Consider the following 21,070-nt stretch of genomic DNA (forward strand, 5'->3'; position numbering starts at 1 on the left):
GAAGTGTGGGTATCCAAAAACACTACAGAGAACACTCACTTGGCAAGGTTCAAAGGAGGTAGAAAAAAACTACAGGGCCCAGAATAGTTCCTTGCACACAATAGGCACTCGATAAGTAGTTTTGTGTGAATAAATGAACTTAGATCACCCAACCATTTCAAGCATAGTATAAATTACTTCTGATACAGCATTCCAAAGTGACATGACGATCATTAGTAGGAGTGATGAGAAGAGTAAGCTATTTGGATATCTACTAGAAATCTTAGTCATGTTTAAATGAAAACAGAGTCTCAGATACCAATTTACCTCACTGACATTTTCATCTTTAGGAAAGTAAAAGAAATGAGAGAAACTGTTTATTTTTAACCAAAAAGAGATTGGTTGGCAAAATAGAAGTGGAAGGGACATTTATCCATTTATTCAATAAATATTAATGGAGTGCCTGCTATGTGCCAACCACTTGGAAGATTGTGGCCATGTCATTTTAGCTTTTGTGACAACCAAGGAGCAGATGATGGATATAGCCAGATATGCGTTGCAGTCTTTAGAAGAGAACTTTCAAATATTCAGAGAAGTACATGAGATTCTATAGCCTGAGACCCTAAAGAAATGAGATGACTAAAGAAATGAGAAACCCAACTGAGAGTTTTCACAGTATATCAATAGCTCATTGTGGATTTAATGGAGAAATATAAACTGAGTAAAGGAAGAGTTAAGTGGATTCACAACTAGGTTTACATAACCAAACCCAGAGTGCTAAAGAGTGGGTCTATGTGATCTGTAGACATCTACTTGTGTTTTATTCTAGATCTCTCTTTTATCAGTGACTTGAATGATGATGAATTTGATGAAAATAATAGAAATAACAGACATATATTGAACTCTTCTGTGTCAAACACTGTTCTATCACTCTCTATGTATTTAATCCTTACAGTAATTCTATGCAATTGATACTTTTATCTCCACTTCATAAATGAGTAAACTGTAGCACAGAGAGTTTAAGTAACTTCCACAAGGTCATACAATTCTTGACAGAGCTAAGATTCAAATCCAGACTATTTACTTAATGGAATAAGTTAAATATCCGTCAATTTGTGAGTGACCAAAGTGAAATGTATAGCTAAAGTAGAAAGTTGTAGATTTGGTATCTAAGTAAACTCTGGTAGACTGGAAAAAGTTAGCCAAATTAATAAGACAAAAATAATTTGAGCCAGATATAAACTCATGCACTTAAGTTCCAAAAAATCAACTCTAAAAGTAATGATTGGGAAAATAGGACTTACTAATAGATCAAAGATGAGAAAGTTTTGAGGGTCTCATTTAATATAGGCTCATTATGACCAATGTATAATATGATGTGATTGTCATCAAAATATAATCTTAGGCTGTATTAAAAAAAAATAAAGCCACAGAACGAATATATATATATACACACACACACACATATATATATATAGTTATAGATATACGATATATTATATATTTCAGAGTGAGAAGACCTCACACTGTGTCACATGAGGAATGAGTATACTTTCAAGAATAAAGTTCTAAAGGTCTGACAATACAAAATGTCTTAGTCCACAAAATAAGTTAGGGCTCTATAAAGTTTTTTCCAACTCTAACATCCTGTGATTCAGTGAATGACTTCATCCTGGAATAGAAGGAGCATGCTTAAGAAAAATCTGTCTTGGAACAGTGGTCAGATTTAAGGAGTGTCTTAAGGCAGGACTAGGAGCATTGCACAGGAAGCTACAAGAAAGTGGTTGACTCAGTTTTATCTAAGAATTTATTCACAATTATTCTTGTGCAGAAGAAGCCATGTTAGGAGACATTGAATCTCCATCATGGAATTTGTTTGAACAGAGGTTGGATGGCCACTTAATGAGGATGCTGGAGAGGAGATTCTATTTAGGTCAGGAAGATGGGAAACTTCTGAGTCCCTTATAACTTCAGGATTCCAAAAGAGAAGACAGTTACCAGACTCTGTCCATGAAACAAGTGTTGAAGCTGTACCAGCTTGCAAAACTGTGGATAAGTTGAGACCTAGAGATGCTGTCTATGGGAGTTAGGTTGAGTTATGAACCAAATCAAACATAAAAATCTAAGTTAGAAGATATTTTTTATGCCCTCCTGGTGACAGTTTCTTTAGATTTTGCTTCAAATGGTAAGTCACAACAAAACCATCTATTAGGAGGCATTTCTGGCAGGCAGGCTCTTCCATGACCATCTCAGACTCCTAGGCAGAAAAATCTCAAAGGGAAGATGCCAAGTATTCACTTCCGGAAGTATGCCAATTGTCAGCTAAACCTAACTTGGTTTCAGTTTCCATTTCAAGCTTTCAGACAATACATGACTAAGACAGAATGAGACTTCTTTAGGTGCTTCATGAGAAACTTAGAGTAAAAACTGAGAAAAAAACTACAAACTACATTGTCTCCCCTTTTGCAATCCTGGAGTTACAAGGGACTCATCTTCCTTAATCATAAGTGAATCTCCTCTTCAACATCCCATTAAATGGTCATCTAACCTCTTCTCAAACGGATTCTGTGACAGGAGACTCAGTACCTCGTAAGACAGTTCCTGCCATTTAAAGACCCCATATGTAACAGGAAGTAAGAGAAGGGACACAAAGAGATAGCAAGTAAAGGAAAGGATGAGCAAGAACCTGAGAAAATGATTTGTCCAGAGCAAAATTTAAAATACGGACATAACATCGTTCTTCTCATTGATAATTTTCCTTCGTTTGATTCTTTTGCCAAGCCAGCTTTACATTTCTGATTCTACTTCTTGTGAATACTAAGATTACAGTTGAAATGAACTCACTAAATAATTTTTAAATGATGCCCTCTATTTGCGTTGAACCAAAGTAATGGCAGCAAATTAGTGGAATAAGTACAAGCTTAAGAGTCAGTTTCAGAGGTCTGAAGCCCCACTTTGCTGTTGACTGGCTCTGGGACCTTGGGCTTGGCTTTGACTTCTATACTTCTAGGTCCCTCACTTGCAGGAGCATTGTGAGGACTCAGTGAAATAGACAGAGAGATAAAATCATCCAACGTGATGCCAGAGGGGGTTTTGTTTTGTTTGCTGTTGTGTTCTCCAACACCTAGGACAGTGGAGAAGCTCAGTAAACATTTGTTAAGTGAACACTGAATGAATGAATGAATGAATGTGCTCAGTATATGATAGCTCTTGCTAAAAGAATGAGAGTTTTTGAAAAGCAAGAAGCTGATTATTCAGAGGTTTGAAGAAGGAGAGTGCTTTGTCAAAGCTAACTTAATTTTTTCCCATTATGCAGTGTCACTAAAAACTAAACTAAAAATTGTGTAGTCTTTCCCAGTCTTTATCCCATGTTTTCCATGAGGTATCTTGTGTGGTCTCATTTTGTCTAATCATATTGTTTGAAAGCTTGAAATGAAAAACCAAGTTAAGCCTGGCTGGTAGCCATCCAGAAATAGATTTTTTTTTTTTTAAGTAAATTAATTTTCAAAGACATTTTCTCTCTTTAATACTTCCTCATATTTTTAAAAGAAGCATTTAGTAAAACAATAAGACTGCCTTTTCAGTGTCTGGTTATCTCTTTTTCAAGATTGAGTTTGGTAAAATGCATAATATTAACTATTGGTCATCTCCCAAAATGTAAGACCAGTTAAAAATAAAAACAAGTGAAATATTTGATATAATTTATGAGTTACTTTCCTAGAGCTAAGTGGAACTCAGCTACAAAGTTCTATTTGTTTTAGAGCCTTCAATATTAATCAGATTATAGCATATATATTTGTAAAACTAAAAGGACAAACAAGGTGCATCAAATTGAAATGGTTAAAAAAAAAATCTAATTTTTAATTCAGCATTTCCAGAATACAGATAAAATAGGGTTTAGTTTCAAAACCCTGTAAGCAAAAATGACAGTGGGGTGGGACGGAGAATCGGGGTGGGATGGAGGTGAAAGGAATTCTCCCATTTGCTAAAAGGAAAACGAAACAAGAATGTTATCTCTTTGCTGCATTACAAGCTGGACAAGCATATAATTGAAACCACACTGTATAACACCTTTTCACTACTGCCTTCTGATGTCATCTAATTACTTACTGCCTGCTAATCTTATCTCCCTTCAGGAGCCGATCTTAAAATTATATTGCTTTAAAATTAGCTAAACACATTGCATCTAACCAAGGCACATAGTGGATCTCCAATAAATATTGATTAATTAACTCTGTGTACTATGCGGGTAGGTTTTCTTTCTGGCCTTACCCATGACTTGCTTGTTTCTGCTGGAGAGGTTTCAGTTTTACTCTTCCTCTTCCCGAAATGTCATTCCCATCATTGCCAGTACTGCCTCAAAGCAGTGGAAAAGAGCATCTCCTCTCAGAACCTCTCTCTGATTAAACTCACCTAAACTAAAGCCATCTCACTCTTCCAGAAGCCCCTTTTATAAACATGGTAGTAGTCATTTCATAATAATTTAAGATTCCGTTATGGCATTCTCATTTCTCTTGGCTCTGATACTCTCGATGCCCTAAAAATACACCCCTCAAGAATAGACATATATACAATGGAATATTACTCAGCCACAAAAAAACAATGAAATCTTGACATTTGAGACAACATGGGTGGACCTAGAGGGTATTATGCTAAGTGAAATAAGTCAGAGAAAGATAAACATTATATGATTTCACTTATATGCAGAATCTAAAAAACAAAATGAACGAACAAACAAAACAGAAACAGATTCAGATACAGAGAACATTTTGGTGGTTGCCAGATGGGAAGGGGTTCAGAAGATGAATGAAAAAGGGGAAAAGATTAAGATGTACAAATTGCCAGTTATAAAAACAGTCACAGGAATGTAAAGTACAGCATAGGCAATATAGTCGATAATATTGTAATAACTATATATGGTGTCAGATGAGTACTAGACTTATTGGGGGAGCACTTCATAAGTCATATAAATATCTTATCACTGTGTTGTACACCTGAAACTAATATATTCTATGTCATTAAAAAACTAAAAAAAATATTTAAAAAATTAATAATTAAAAAAATAGGCATCGAATCTTACACACACATACGCACAGATACCCCTCACATCAGTGTCCGGCCCCATGGAGAGCTCACTCAAAGACATGTTCTGTAGCTCAATAATGAAATTTTTAGCATTAGTAAAAAAAAATCAGACAACCCCGCTTGCTTGTCTCTATCATTCTGCCAAGAATGGGTATAAATGCAATCAAGGCTGTGAGAGATGGACTTTTTTCATCAAACAAGTGATCAAAACCTAATACATTTACCCCTTAAAATTGCTTTAGGGTAGATTGGATGACTAACAGAAAGTCTTCCAAAGGGAAATAATGTATGGCATTATATTTATTTGAAAGGTTTCTACAATATTTGAACTACTGTACAGAAGCAGTTGTGATTTATTCAATCTTTAAAAAAATGATTTGGAAGAGATTAAATTACATATTGCTAAGGCTTATAGACCATCGTAAGCATTCAATACTTTCCAGACTTCCCCAATGCGAGTTGAGCCATAGGGCAGGCTGGAGCTCAGTGCAAAGTAAAATTGCCAAGGTGTCTGCTTCTGGGTCTTTTATGCTATAAAGTGTAGGAGTAAGCAGGCAGGCCATAAAGACGGTTTACAAAGAAACCCATAGCATGCATGTAGGTATCAACAGCAATAAAGACCCGTATCTATGGGTGGAGAAGTTACAGGGGTATATAAAGGTGGGGTTAGTGGTTAAATGTGTTTCACATTGGGTTGGATATCAGTTGTTGTTTTCTCCTACTCCATAGAAAAGGTAAAATTTCAGTCTTTCTATTTTGTACAGAGCATTGGCGTTGATGGAGAGAAACTAGAGGGCTTGTCTAGTGATGGGATTATCCCCAGTACAAGGCTCTGCGTTAAGAAGAAATAAAATAAGTAGAAGATGTTGGGGAAGTTACCTGGTTAAAGAGATGGGATACATGGGGTCCAGTCGGGGAAGATGTGGAGGGCTTCGGTGCTTGTGATTAGACCTTGACACTGAGAATGACTAAAACATTTCAGGGTTGGAGGTATGAAGGGAAGAGGTTAGGGAGTGGGTAGGAGGGTGTGTAAAATGATGTGGCTAGAACAGCATTTGACAATGCTTGTTTCAGTGGTGGTGTTTAAAGTGATAATCCAGTCCTAGATGTTGAAAGCTGGGGAATAAATTATTAAAGACTCATTGCAACAAAGAAAGGAAAAATAAAATGAGAAGACATTTATTCTACTTTTTCCACATGTCTTTATTGAACATTTAATTTTCAAAGGCATTCTATTAGGTTCTTTGGAAAAGAAAAAGGAGAAGTGGAATTTATCAGAGACAGGCTTTTTAAAAGAAAGCAATTATTTTTATAATTCATTAAATCTATGAATATCTTATATATTTGAAGCACTTTTAAAGTACTTATTAATTTTCCCAAAACAACACATTTCAGGTGACAAATTTCTATTTTTTATTATAGTTAGAAATTGAAATAAAATTTACTAAGATAGTAAATATGACCTCTAGAATTTTAAGTGTATCATAAAATGGTCAAAATGAATTTTCATTATCTGTGATTGCATTAGAATAAACTCAAGGGCATTAAAATCGTATTCTCTCTTTTATCCATCTCGATACAATTACCTGAAATCAGAATGTGTGAAAGGAGAGTTAGTAATTTTTAGGTTACTCTCTCAGTAGCTCTAAGACTTTATTTGAATTTTTCTCTTTCTATGTTGTAACTGCTTGTTGTCCTCTAAAGACCAGTACTTACCTATGAATTTGGTCACTAGAGCACTGACCACGTCTGGTAGCCACAGGCAGGAACCCAGGACCTGGCATGGGTTTCTGAGTCATTTGACAGGAAAGAGGTATTATAGCTTTGCATTTACTTTTGCTTGTGCCGAAGTTTTAAGAACATGGAGAACAAATGACACTGTGGATATAGAGCTCTGAGAGTTTATATCCCTCTTAGCAGTCAGGCCTTGACCTTGGGCAGCCACCCACACCTCTCTGGAGTTGCCCTAGTCCTCACACAAAGTGGCAGTGTCCGCGAGGAGGGAAGAATGTGGCCATATGAGGGCAATTTGTGGTCGGAAGTTTGTGTTGCAAGGGCCACCTTCAATCCCTGCCTCGATGCATGACCACAACTTCTCAAAGCTTAAGTTTCTCATCTGCAAAATGAAGATCCTGAGAAAGCAACCACATAGGCTACGGAGGAATCAAAAGAGAAAATTTTATATTTATATTTATTTTGTAGCACTTACCATGTATCAGGCAGTCTTAATGACTTTACAAATATAAACTCATTTATCCTCATCGCCACCCTATGAGGTAGTTTAATATTGTTCTGTTTTTACTGATGAGGAAACAAAGGCATAGAGGGATCGAGTAACTTGCTCAAATCCCAAAACTAATAAGAGGCAGAGTTGAGATTCAAACTTGATGAACTGTAATTACTTATTTTCTATCATAAGAAGATAAGTAAGAATCTAAATAGCAGAAAATAAGCAGTATTTCCTTTTTGCAGTCATTTAAGGACCCAAGATACTGTGGTTGTTGACGGAGACACCTTAATTAAAACAGTTGCTTCTGCCATGTGGCTGGCTATAGGGACTTCCTGGCTGCTTTTGACCATGGGTGGTTAGCAAGATGGGCTCTAATGGTGGGGACCAAGAGAGGCCTGACCCTAGAGAGAAATAATCGCCTTTCTAAGAACACATTGAACTTACATGTTAGTTTTTTAAAAATCAAACCAGAAAAACAAGGTAACATATTTATAGGACTGTAGCAGGCCTGACAGGTGAGAAAGCCTTCTCCATTCTGCCCCTCAATAGTTGTCTCCACCGTCGTGTCCTCAAACTAGCATTTTACTGGTAAAGGCTAAACGTTCACCATGAGAACTTCATTTCTTTGGGTGAGAGTAAGACCCCTGATCAAATGTATGTGTACCCCTGGACATGGTAGTACAATATTCATTTAGTGCAAAATTAGCCAGCAGAAACTTCCAATTAGGTCTGGAACCAGGAACGGGTTTTAGGAGTGGGAGGGGAGAAGGCCCGCCTCAGGGTGCAGTGCTAGGAATGTTTGCTAATCGATTGATATGCCTGTACTGGTGTCACCGGAAGATTAGAGGCCTTAGCCTAGACCACACTCAGAAACTGACCTTTGGAATGGTTACTGCAGCCTCAGCCTGTACTGTCTCTTAGCCTCTGGGGCAGTCAATGTAAAGGTTGCAGATTTAATCTTAAAACTATGCCTTTTTCAAGATAAGAAGAAATAAGAACTGGGCAGTCACTAACAGGGGCCTGAAGACAAAAACACTGGGCCGTTTTTCAAAAAGGGATTTAGCAGTTTCTCCAAAGGTGGGTCCCTCTAAGTGAGCCTCAGGTGGCTAAGGCCACCAGCTGATTACTCAGCCACACCCAAGTTCCTGCCACTTACCCAGGTTTCTGACTCCATCTGCGTCACCATTGAGATGACTTACTGGCCCCAGTAAATGCAAGTTGATAAAGGTGACCAGCTGGGGCACAGGGCTTATTTGCCTGTTGAGAAAGCCAGTAGCTCAGGCTGTGCACCAGAAACCCTGATTTGGAACACCAGGACTCCTTAAAAAGTGAGTTAAGGTTGATTTTGTTGGGAAGCCTTAGGGGGCACAGTAACGGGTAGGGGAAGAGGCGTGAGAGGGACTGGCTGCCTTGGAGTTCTCTTCTGCTGGATGCTGAGGCTCTGCCTCATTCCCTGGTATTTCTTTCATCATGTGTGGTAGTGCATCATATACTGTTCAGCCAGTGCCAGTGTTGTTTCAAGAAAGCAGGGAGACCTGATTTTCTTTGCTACTTTGAGAAAATCATTAAATGTTTACTAGGAGGGTTCTGGCTTAATGAACTAGAAATATTGTGAGTTTGTTGAAACAGAGATTTTTGAAACCAGATATGCTCTGAAGAGATGATGGGTTCCTCTACCAGGAGGAGCCAGCTTCTGCAGAACTGACTACAAATGTATATAGCTTTTGTTAGCCAGTTTTTCTTAAGATTTCTCTTTGCCAGTCCAGAGTTCTATTGCAGAACCACAATGTATCTTTTCTTTGGAGACGAATATGCAGCGGATTTCCTTAAAAAGATGCTATGAAAGTTTTTAAAAGCATGCAGCCCCACCCCACCCCCACCCAACCCCTAATAACTGCAAGCCTGCCTCTAACCCCCTGCTATGCCTGGTCTGTGATGACGAGACTTGCAAGCTGGGCAGATCACAGCCCCCTTGTTGCTTTGGCCAGAACCGTGAGCCAGGTCAGTTCCAATTCTAATTTCCTGAGTCAACACTTTGATTTTCTTACCCACCTACTCATCTGGCTCTTTCTGTGTTTTTATGTTTATATCTGCCTCCATCCAAAGATGTAAGCTCCTTTGGGAGCAAGAGCTCTGGAGCCAGAAAGTCCAAGATCAGATCTCAGCTCAGCTTCTTACTAGCTCTGAGGCTTGAGTGCGTGCTTACCTCCTATGCTTCCATTTCTTCTTCTATAAAGTGAGGACTACATACTCCATGGGGTTATTATGAGAATTAAATGAGTTAATACATGGAAAGTGTTTATAGCAGTGCTGGGTAGACATTTTGAGTTCAATAAGTGTTATTTTGTAACCATTGCCGGAATTCCACATAGAGTCTGTTCAGTAAATTGACAAATAATAAGAAAAAACATTTTTGTTTCTGTAGGAAGAGCCGAGGGAAAGGAAATAAAGAAAGGGAAAGCACAATATTTCTTTGCAACATTTGGAGAGGTTGTGGTAAGGTACTGGGTGCTTGGGGTGTGACGGAGAACTGTGCTTGGTCTTTTGTCTGAACCCCTCTGGGTTTTGGGATTTGCTCAGCAGGCTGTGTGGGGATGAGGGGCTTGCCAGTGTGATCTGCCCGGAGAGCCTATTGTGGCGTGCTTGGAGAGGATGGAATTTATTCTTTTGAACCTCAGAAGGCAGGCCACTTCACCTTTCCTGGGGCATCTCTAAGGATGGGCATGTTTTAAAGACTTGAGCTGACATCATCGCATCTTAAAAGAACTGAGCATAATTGAATTGCTGATACAAGTGGGTACTTGCACCAGGCCTGGGTCACTCACATCTCTATGGAAACACATGTTTGCTTGAAAGCCCAGCCATCAAAAGCAGAGCCTTCCAGGAGCCAGCGTCGGGTCACTTTTAAAAATAAGGCACTTATTTTTATATTCTCAAGCCATCAAAGACCTATGAAATGAAATAATTTCAAATTAAATAGAAAAACATGCCATAGATGAATGCTAATAGAGCCTGCCATGTGCCCTCCCCCTGTGCTTGTGGTGCTTGAGATCCACGCATTCATTTTAGCTGTTCTTTGCTCTTTTGCTCCCATTTGCATTCTGCTGCCTTGGGGAGGTGGTTTGGTACTTTATGCAAAAATGGTTAATCTTCATTCATAATGGAAAATTCAAAGCAGGGCCTGCCATAAAGTGTGCTTTGTGCTGCTCTCTGCTGTTTCTGCGTGTGCAGCGTGTACAAGGACGTACAATTTGGATGACTGCCTCCTACACAAGCACTCAGGGCTGTTGAGTGGCGACTTTCTCCCATAAAGGTCTGAAACTCACATCAGCACATCTTGCCCTAGATGTGCTCAAGTGATATTCTTAGTGATGGGGAGCTTTTATCTGCCTCTGGAAACAGGCCTTTTCAAATAAGTATTGACTGTTAATGACCTGTTTAAATAAAACATTCAATTTTCTTTCTTCCCCCCACAAAGGACTTAGTAGGCAGTGACATTTCTAAACCAAAGGCTAACCTTGCTTTTCAAAGAGTCAGAGCTGGGGCTTTTAAATGTGAAATTTTTGTCTGACATTTGCCCTTAAAATGCTTTTCAGTGAAGTTGTTCTAACAGTGGGTTTCGTACATTGAAGTGTCTTTGAATAAAAATGCAACCTTGAGATTTTTTTTTCCCCCTCGAAATTAAATTAAAAAATCTAGGTAAATATCTTCATATGAAATTCATATTTCAGTTACCATTCTGTGTTTCATTGTTTATGTGTCCTCATTTCTAATAATTAAAGCAAGTTTTCTCTAAGGAACAAGGCGCTGCACAGGAACTTTTATTAAACTGTAGGAATTAAACCACAGAAGAAAGAGTCAAAGCACTAAAGTATTTGGAATATAAGAGACCTCAGTAATTACAAGATCAGATAAGGGATAGCAAAGGAGTTGAGGAAAAGGGAAGAGAGAGAGAGAGAGATTAGGCAACAGAAAAGTTAAGCAACAGAGAACTTACATAATGTTAAATTTAGACAGAAAGTCCCAATTTTATAGGAGAATGGTTTCTCTCAAGCTGGCATACAGGTACCCATGATGGACACTTAATCCTTGACCAATTTAAAGGTGATCTTTACCAAAACATAGTCTAGAACATCAGAGACAGCACCCAGACCTTTTTTTTAAGGTGAATTTTTAGCTTTCCGCTACCCTAGCTGCTAAGCTTCACATGCCTGCCTGGCCTGAGAAGACAGGGTGCTGGGATCAGTTTAATTAACTTTGCAGAGTTCTTACTGCGATTCATATACACTGTGCCCCATGACTTGTTTATGCTTTGAATTACTATATATAGGTACAGTGGCTGGGGCTCCAGAATCAGAGTGCCTGGGTTTGTGTCTTGGCCCTGTCACTGACCGTAGGACCCTGGCTTAGTCACTGAATCTCTGTGCCTCAGCTTTCTCATATGTAAAATGAGGACAATCATAATTTCTACTTTATAGGGGTATGAGGACTAAATGAAAAATATGTGTGTCAAGCACTTAGAATGCTTGGCACATTGTAAGTGCTCCATGAGTGTACTAATTATTATTTTAAGTCTTTATTTAAAAAGTTTTCTTACATGTTTTTTCTGTTTCCTTAATCCAATTCAAGAAAAGTGATGTAATATCTGAGAACAAGAAAGTGAATCTAAGAGCAATAATAGGTTTCAGAGAAATAAAAGTGAAACTTTATTATTACCTACACAGTAAAACCTGAGGGAAATGGGGATGGGGAAGTTAGAAAGCAATTTGGCATGCCAATACATTGTTTTACCTTTTCATATTTCATATGGTTGCAGGAGAAATTTAAATATATATTTTTTAAACTCATTTTGGTAGTTGATCAGATTGTCACCTATAGTAAGCTTCACTGAATTGTATGAATTAGAAATGCTAAAACAAACATATTTGCCAGAATTTGTAGTATTCAGGATTATTTTTCATAAGAAATTTTTAATCTTCGTTATAAACGTATAGATTTTCTGATTGACATTAATGCATATTAAGTAAGATCTTTGCATAATGAGTAGTTCAGTTTGCTATAACTTTGCATATGGAGTGATTGGTGTTAACCATATTTGTGGTTTATTAATTTTGCACTGGAGAACTGGATAGTTAATGTATTGGTGATAAACAGTGAAATTCTTTTCTTTGGGATTGATGTCTTTTCCTAATGTTTTTGACTATGGAGTATATATATCTAGAAAGAAGTAAGACATTAATCTGTTATTTCATAAACAAAATTTCAGTTAACAATTTCTTTGATCTTTATTTTTTTCAAGGACACACAAACACATATATATATCAAGGTTTTTTATATATATAATGTAGATGATGGCTATTTATGTTTGTAATGTTATTACTGAAAATTAAATTATAATTTAAAGGAACAAATTTTCAAATAATACCTAAGCATTGAAATGTTGCATCAATATCAGGACTTGCATTTCCGGTTATCTTAATTTTATACTGATTATTTGATATGCATGGAACACATATCCATGGATTTGAATAGTTCGGCCTCACTCAGTAATTGGTTGGCTTTAAGAACAATCTTAACTGATAACAGGAATTAGAAACCAGGTTCTTTCCCAAGAAGTCAGAAGTCTCTGTACCTTTCTTGTGGATCTAAAGCTCTCGTGATCAAACTCTGTTAGGATATGGGCATCAGTCGTGCCGGGAGTGACATGCTATCGAGCATGGCAATGAAGCGTGATGTGAGGGAAATAGGTCTGTTGGCCCCAAACGTCTGTCCCTCCTTCACGGCATTATAGGCTTCTCAGGTTAACCCAGGGGTCTGAAACTATGAGAACTGGGGTTTCAAGTTGGGCCTATCATTAAGAGGGGGTGATGATATGTTTCCTAGAGGCAAAGTTCCTTAACTATCTAAATTACATAATTAAGATTCAGATTGAGTTGATCTGACTGTCCTGGAATAGTTCATAGCAGGCAACAGAATCCGAAAAGAATAAGGGCACAGCACAGTTTCGTTTTCACAGGAAAGAGGAAATCAGCTCAGGAAACATAATGAGCACGTGGCTCCTTGAGGGTGTGAGGTGTGCTTCTCAGTGCTCTGGAGGGGCTAGTGCCAAACCTGGGCTGCAGACACTCAGCGAAGACTTTCAGCACACTGAAGAGCAACCTCGCCTGTTCCATAGTTTCCTTATCAATCAGAACTCAATTTGACAATCTTGTCACTTGAAACTCTTAATTTTCTAAGGCAAATCAAAAATATGTTCTGTTTAGATTGAAATCCTTCATCTAACTTCCATGACTGGAGCTGGAACTGATGTCCCTCCCAGTCCCTCAGTTCTCCACTGGCCAGGAGAAAGCCTTGGTGTGGAGAGAGCACTGGGAGCCACACAAAAGGCAGAGTCTACAGAGGCAGCCTTCCATGCAGGAGAAGAAAATTTAAAGAGTAAAACGAACAAAGAACACCTCCCTACAATTACTTTTTGTCTTACCTTTCCATCAGAGAAACCTGTAGTAGCCTAATTCTACCCTCATATCCAGCATTTTCGTTCCACACAAAAATAATGTAATCTTACTGGCATCACTACCAAAAAGAGCCTTTCTTGAGTCAGACTTTGAGATTAAAGAGAAAGGGAATTGCCAAGGAAATATATATTTTTTTCATCCTATGAATACTATGGATTTTCTCTCTGATTCCTTTATGGATTTGAACTCTCCGGCTTTAGAAAATGCTGCACACCCAAATCCTAGACATCAAAGCAAAACAAAAACAAAAACTCTTTTCCTCAGATTTCATAGATCTGTAATGGCAAAATTAGGTGCATCTAGAAGATTTAGCTAATCTAATCTAATGAAAGGAATTGTGGCCCACAGACCCATCCTAGCAAATAGCATCGAATCTGGCTGTCACCTTCAATCCTTTATAATTCCACAGGTATAACCTGTATCTCTCTCTCCTTCACTTCTTCCCTCCTTCCATCCCTCCCTCCCCCATCCTCATTCTCTCACACGCACATACATACACTTTCATACACAGAAAAACACCAAAAATGTAGAATGTATACACGATGCCCAAACTGCCATTTGAATAAGGAAATCAACCACTCAAATGTCTTCAAGTATCACGATTGTAGACCATCTTGTAGGCATTGTGATGACTGATCAAAGATTTCACTTTCATCTATGGCTTGTAAAGAAAAACACGTGGTTATTTGTCCACGTACCTCACATGCCATCTCTATCACTGTTATGATCAGAAAATAATTCTATTATCTTTTACTAGTAACTTTCAGGGGCATGAATAAATGAGAATGAAATTCAGATATTATTTGCCAGCTAGTTTATTTCCTTTCTCCCATATGCCAAGTCAGAGGATATAAAATTTATTGTTTGGAAGTTCATTAAATGGGAGGTGTATTCAAAGGGATGAACACTCTGAGTAGAGCATATGGGAAGGAGCTGCCTTAACTGGGGATTGAGTCTGCAGAGTATCTCCTGTTACCGTGTCCAAATGCATGTGCCTGTCAGTGACACTATTATTGAAAAACTTATAAAAATAAAATCTTACTTTTTCTAATATTTGGCAACATATAATAATATATTTATGGGGATTCCTATTTGAATGGTAATAGAGTTAAGATTACATATTGCTAAGCTTTCATCCTAAAATCAACAAAGGTAATGGATCTGAATTTATAGTTTATTTAAGATCTAGGTTTAAAAGAAAATAGTGAGGAGAAATCTGAGGATATTTGTAAGTTATTCCTAAAATGTATCAACTCCAAATATGCTCTTTGTTACAAAAGCCAAAAAGAATATAGGAAAATGTTTCAGTGGTTCTTGACTGACAAAAACATGCAAATAGGTGGTATATCGATATCTTCTCCTGTCTAGATGCTAATTTCTGAACCAATCCGTTCACCCGTTTTAAGTGATTTATGTTTTATTTTAAAAAGAGATTAAAGTATTAAAGACTTAAGATCCAGCTTCTATCATAATGGTGAAAGATTTAGACCAGATGAGAAGAAAGAAAACATCACAGCTTGATGTTAAGAATACAGATCTCAGAATGGGCCACTTCACAAAGGAGATTGGACACCAAAGGCAGAAAAACTAAAGAATTAAGGGAAACAGAAGGATTATGGGCAATTTTAAGCATCCATTTGAATCTCAAGGTCACGAATTTATGGTCATTAAAAATATGGTGAAGGTTTATATGTACGGAAGTTCATGATATGTTGGTAACTAAAAAAGCGAGTTTTGAATCTGCCATATACAGTGTTTATTATATTTAAATCTCACATTATTTCTCCTGTTTCTTCCTTGAGTGCATCATGTAGTTACATACATGCCAGAAAAGACTCAGTAAATGTTTGTTATATTAACTAGAAGCTGATAAAAGCTTTGGGGCAGTAAGGATTGTGATGACAATGACTAAAATAGGTATGCTTTTCCTCCTCTCACTGTTTTAGACCACTTTTCTTTAATATAATAAAAAGAAACACATTTTGGGTACATACCCATTTGTTTCTGTCATTTTCCATATCAATCCAGTATGAATAAAATATTTTACATTGTCTTCTAGTTATCATAAAATGCTTTTAGAACATATATAAGAGAAATGTTTAGCTTGAAAGTATTATTCCATTCCAAAATGATATTTATGATGATGGCTGAATGAAATTATTTACTATGTTCGAAGAAAGCATAAAAATAAAACATTGAGAAATCAATTTTAAAACTTTAAAGTTAACCTTTTTTTTCACCCTTCTCTATAGGGCTTATTCCACTAGAAGCAAGATGGCCGAACTCAATACTCATGGGAATGTCAAGGAGAAGGTAAGATAAACTTGTATGCAGATTTTTGCAGAAACTCCAGACTGGTTAATGTTGTCTCTAGCTGGTAAAACTTCAATTACAATGGAAGAAGGGGAAAATGGTGGGGTTTTTTGGGCAGGGGGTGGGGCGGTGGATACACAGTAAGTTTGACACACTAGAAAACCATGTAACAGAATCATGAGTAGCATTTACCGAATGTGTTAAGTGTATTACATGCATTTCTTCATTTAATCTTGGCCATAACTCCATAAAGTTAATACTATTATTATTCTCATTTTATAAGAGAAGTTAAGCGATTTGCCTAAATTCACATAGCTAGAAAGCGACACAGCTAGAATTTAAACCCAGCAGTGCCATTCCACAGTTCATACTCTTAATCATCATGCTGGTTGCATCTAAGAGCTAAGTAATATGTTATGTCTCCAGAAATGGCCTCATATAGAGATATCCAGCGCCCTGCCTCGTGCTTGTGCTGCATTTAGCCTTTTAAATTTCTTTCAACACTGAGAGTTTAAGAATATGGTGAAGGGGGATTTTCCCCCTTCTCATCATTGATTGGAGGCTGATTACACTTCAGAATCCTTCCACGTCTTGTCCTCCTCTGTGAGGCTGCCTCCACTTAGGGTCAAAATCCCTCACTTGCCACATATGCTACCTTGCAGCATCAGCTCTATATGGTCATAAACCATAGACCACATAAGACCTTGGAGATAAATTTGTCCAACCCATCTGAAAATCCCCCTTCTCATCATTGATTGGAGGCTGATTACACTTCAGAATCCTTCCACGTCTTGTCCTCCTCTGTGAGGCTGCCTCCACTTAGGGTCAAAATCCCTCACTTGCCACATATGCTACCTTGCAGCATCAGCTCTATATGGTCATAAACCATAGACCACATAAGACCTTGGAGATAAATTTGTCCAACCCATTCATCTGGCTTCAGGGAATTGAGGTCCTAGAAGGGATTTGTCCCTGATGCACAGCAGAGTGGGATAGCCTGGACTGGAGCTCTGTCCACCTTCCACATGGCCACTTCCCTCCCTCCACTAGTCTGTAAACTACGTAAGGGCAGGAGTTTGTCTTTCACCCCTTTCTATCCCTACAGTACCTAAAACATAGAGTGGAGGATGAGAGAAGTAACATTTGTGGAGTTCTACTATTTTTTCTTTCATTTAGCAAAGATATATCAGACCCTACCTTGTGCCAAACACTGTTCTAGATGCTGGGGATATGGCACCAAACATATAGATGAGATCCCTGCTCCTGTGGAGCTTGTTTTTAAGGAAGGAAATGGGGAGTAAAAAAGAAACATATAGATGAATAGTCACAGCGGTAACTACTAAGAGGAAAGTAGAATGGCAAAGGAAGGTGGCTACTTCAGATGGGGTTGGTCAGGGCAGCCCTCTCAGAGGAGGTGATATTTGAGCTAAGATAAAGACAACAGGAAAGAAACACTGCAAGATCCGAGGAAAGAGCATTCTAGATAGAAAAGCAAAAGCAGATGGCCCAGGTGGACTAAATTGAATGTGTTTGAAGAGCAAATGGTCCGTGTGGCAGAAGGAATGGTGATGGGAGAAGAGATCAGAGAGTAAGTATGGCAGGAGCCAGTGTTGGCAGAACATTGGCTCTTCACCTGTGTTCCTGGATCCACAGGTGCAATTCAGGATTTCATGTACTTGAATGGGGAAAAAATACATTTTCATCTCCAACTTCTAAATGAAGTTTAGCATTTCCTTCAATCATGAATGTAATCAAAGGAAAAAGAAAACCCACAGTAGTAGCATGAATACTTGTGACTTTCACAACTAGAAATCACAGAAAATTACATTTGTAACAGATATCCTGAATATTGTTTGTTCATCACTACTTCAAAATGACCGTATGGAACCTGCACTATATTGTTATTTGATGTTGGTAGAGAAACATATATTACTGTAGCATAAATTCGTTATTTCATTAATATTTTAAATTTATTTCAGTAGGAGTGGTTTCCTTTGTAGTCATATGGATTTTATTTCGCACATTTTAAGACATTATTCTTAGTAGGACCCCACAGGCTTTACCAGACTGCCAAAGGGGGTCCGTGCCTGGAAAGCTTTAGAACCTAAGACAGAGCCGTGAAGGGCTTTATTCAAAGGGCAGAAGGAGCTGTTGAAAGGTTTTAGGCGGAAGCATGACTTGGAGTGACATTTTGTTAAAAGCTCACTCTGGCCCCATCCACTACTATGCTGCATGTTTTTTAAATCTTCGTATTAAATAACTTTTCTGTTTAGTGAGGACACAGAAGCTTGAGGTTAAAATCAGGCAAACCAACTTGTTACCCCAAATCTCTCCATACATGGTCAAAACCAACTTCCACCGACATAAAATTTCTTTGGAGTCTTATGTGTTACCTTAAAAATTGATGCAAATTGTTTATTCTATTCTATTTCATAATACATTCCATATATTATTTTAATGCAAATACAATATTACTAATTGACCGTTGAGCAAACAATAGCAGAAATATGTGCCCCTTCAATAAAGCTTCATACTCTCCATGACTCACAGTCATACACTCAGGTGAGACTTTATTTTCCTCATTTTGAGAAACTGAGTCCAGCACCACAGTGTTGACCAAAGATTGGCCCCTTTCCAAATGTCTGCTGATGGATGAATTGAATAGCTCCTGAAGTTGGGCTGTGAGAAAGAAAAGCACTTTAAACAGGGTCATAGCAATTGATTCCCTGAAAATGATAACTAGTAGACAGATCAGTATGGTAGGCTCGGCAGTCAAAGATAGCGTCTTATTGAAAACAGAGGTGGCATCGAGCCAGTAAGGGGAAGAAGACTGATCTGTCGGCACACAGGCCACAGAGGTTCAGTGTGAACGCTCCGATGCATTGGCTTAGGCACCACGTTATCCACTTGTCATGATCGATGTCATATATGTGTATGAAGATTAACAATAGATGGTGTTTTTTGCTATCGCACTACAGTAACTTATCTAAATGTTGGCATTATATTGAAAGAGGGTAATATTTAAGTTGTAAATATTATCAATCCATATGACAATGAAAGTAGATCTTCTCTAACCAAATTAGTAAATTCCATCTTCCTATGCCAAAAGGTTAATAGATTTCTCAACTCAATAAAATAAATCATAATAAACAACTGAAAATTCTGATCATTTATAATTTTACATTGATTTATTGTAGTACATTTATTTCCTTTAGTTGTTAGCTTTTATGGCCTTTTTATGATTAGTTTGTTTCTCAATCTGTCACACAGAGCAATGACATTTTAGTTCTGAAAATTAAGACTAATAACAACTGTTACATCTTAAATTATAAATTATAAGCTTTTAGAGATCTGATTACAGAATTTGTGTAGTGTTCTTATACGACATCTAGTCAAGGGCTATGGGAAATTAAATACTCAATAAAAGCCTTGCGATGAACTCACCAGTTATCTCTAGTGGGTCCACTATTGGATACATTGAAAAGGAGTAGGTGCTTTGGTGAGAATATCATTTCTGTCCTCAGGCAGCTTTTAATTCAGAAGAGGAACTAATAACTTAAGCTTTAATATCCAAGACAACTGAAATTTACAGTTGATACTCTTTGTGACTTTTTATTTTAAAATATCTTTGTATTATTGAATTATAAACTGTAAGGATTTAAATAGAAATATTGTTGGAGTCAAAGTTTAGTCTCCTTAGTGTGACATGTGTGATCCATCTCCTGTGTGACCTGACCTCCATCCACTTTTACACCTTTATCTATAGCCACTTCTCCACATGCCCCCTGCAACACAGCAGCCAGCCTAACCTTGAATGTTTCTGCCTCCAGGACTTTGCAAAAGTAGTTTCCAGTATCTGGGATGTCCTCCTCCAGGGACCCAACCCTCCTTCTCCTCACTTTTACAAACGTTCCACATATCTCCTTTCGCCTTCCTTCTACACCACTTGAATTATTTGTACTTCCTCTATTCTCTTTTTTTTGTTTGTTTCTGTGGGGTCCTATGCTTTCAGCATACAGACTTTACTCCTCGTATTGTGATTGTTAGTTGTCTGTGTCCTCGTGTAAGACTCTGTGCCTCTTAGGGGCAGGGACTGGGCCTTCACATAGTTGACCCCCACTTAGAATCAGATAAATGAATGGATAACAGATGAATGAACATGCCTGCTTGAATAGTTAAGTTCTTTAGAGACGTTTCCTATTCACAATATTTTGCAAAATCTCAAGCCTTCTTGAAAACTGAAATATAGGTTAATGGAAATGTCATCTCATTTTAGTATTCTCTTTACTATTAAATAAAACAAGTTTTAAATTGCTTCTAAAAACAGAAACTAAGGTTACTTGGGGTAGTACTGCAAAAAAGCATATTTATGAAATACTTATCAATGACAAATGGTCTCAGGTAGGTTTCACTATAACAAGTGATGTCTTTTGGTGAATAACCAGTCATATTCTGCTAGACCAAAAAAAAAAAAATCGAAGAAAGGAAGGAAGGGGGGTGCGGGGGGAGAGAGAAACAGAAGGAGTTCTTGGTAAGATAGGGAGAGAGGTGGAGAGAGAGAGAGAGAGAGAGAGAGAGAGAGAGAGAAAAGGGATCCTCATATCTTATTTTGTTAAGGAGAAATACCAGAACAAAATCCTTGGGCTAATAAGGGATCTTATATTTAGGGCATACTCACTTTTTATAGCTTTTTTCTAAATGACATATTTTTAAAGAAATTCAATACTAGAAAATCATAGATGAGTTAAGGATAGAACTTAGTAATGACTATTACATTATTTCTTATGTGAAACACTAGGATACCAAGCTAAATTGATTTATAAAATTTTCGATTTAATTCTCAAGTAATAAGAAAGGGTTATTAGAACTGGCATAGACAAAATAAAATTTTTAATTAGAAATTTTCATACATTATTATAAATTAGTTTAAATAGAAAGCAATTCAGCA

General features: G+C 37.5%; 1 protein-coding gene across 2 annotated transcripts in view; it reads left to right on the forward strand.

Moving 5' to 3' along the window:
* The window catches only part of SPATS2L (spermatogenesis associated serine rich 2 like), a 149,046-nt gene that overhangs the window by 58,990 nt on the left and 68,986 nt on the right, over positions 1–21,070 (forward strand). For both annotated transcript variants that reach the window (XM_006921328.3, XM_015596755.2), the window contains exon 3: positions 16,062–16,122. In XM_006921328.3, the coding sequence (XP_006921390.1) occupies positions 16,084–16,122 (39 nt within the window). In that variant the 5' untranslated portion in view covers positions 16,062–16,083. The remainder of the gene's footprint in view (positions 1–16,061; positions 16,123–21,070) is intronic.

This window comes from Pteropus alecto, unplaced genomic scaffold (assembly GCF_000325575.1).
Source record: "Pteropus alecto unplaced genomic scaffold, ASM32557v1 scaffold3, whole genome shotgun sequence".
NCBI lineage: Eukaryota > Metazoa > Chordata > Mammalia > Chiroptera > Pteropodidae > Pteropus > Pteropus alecto.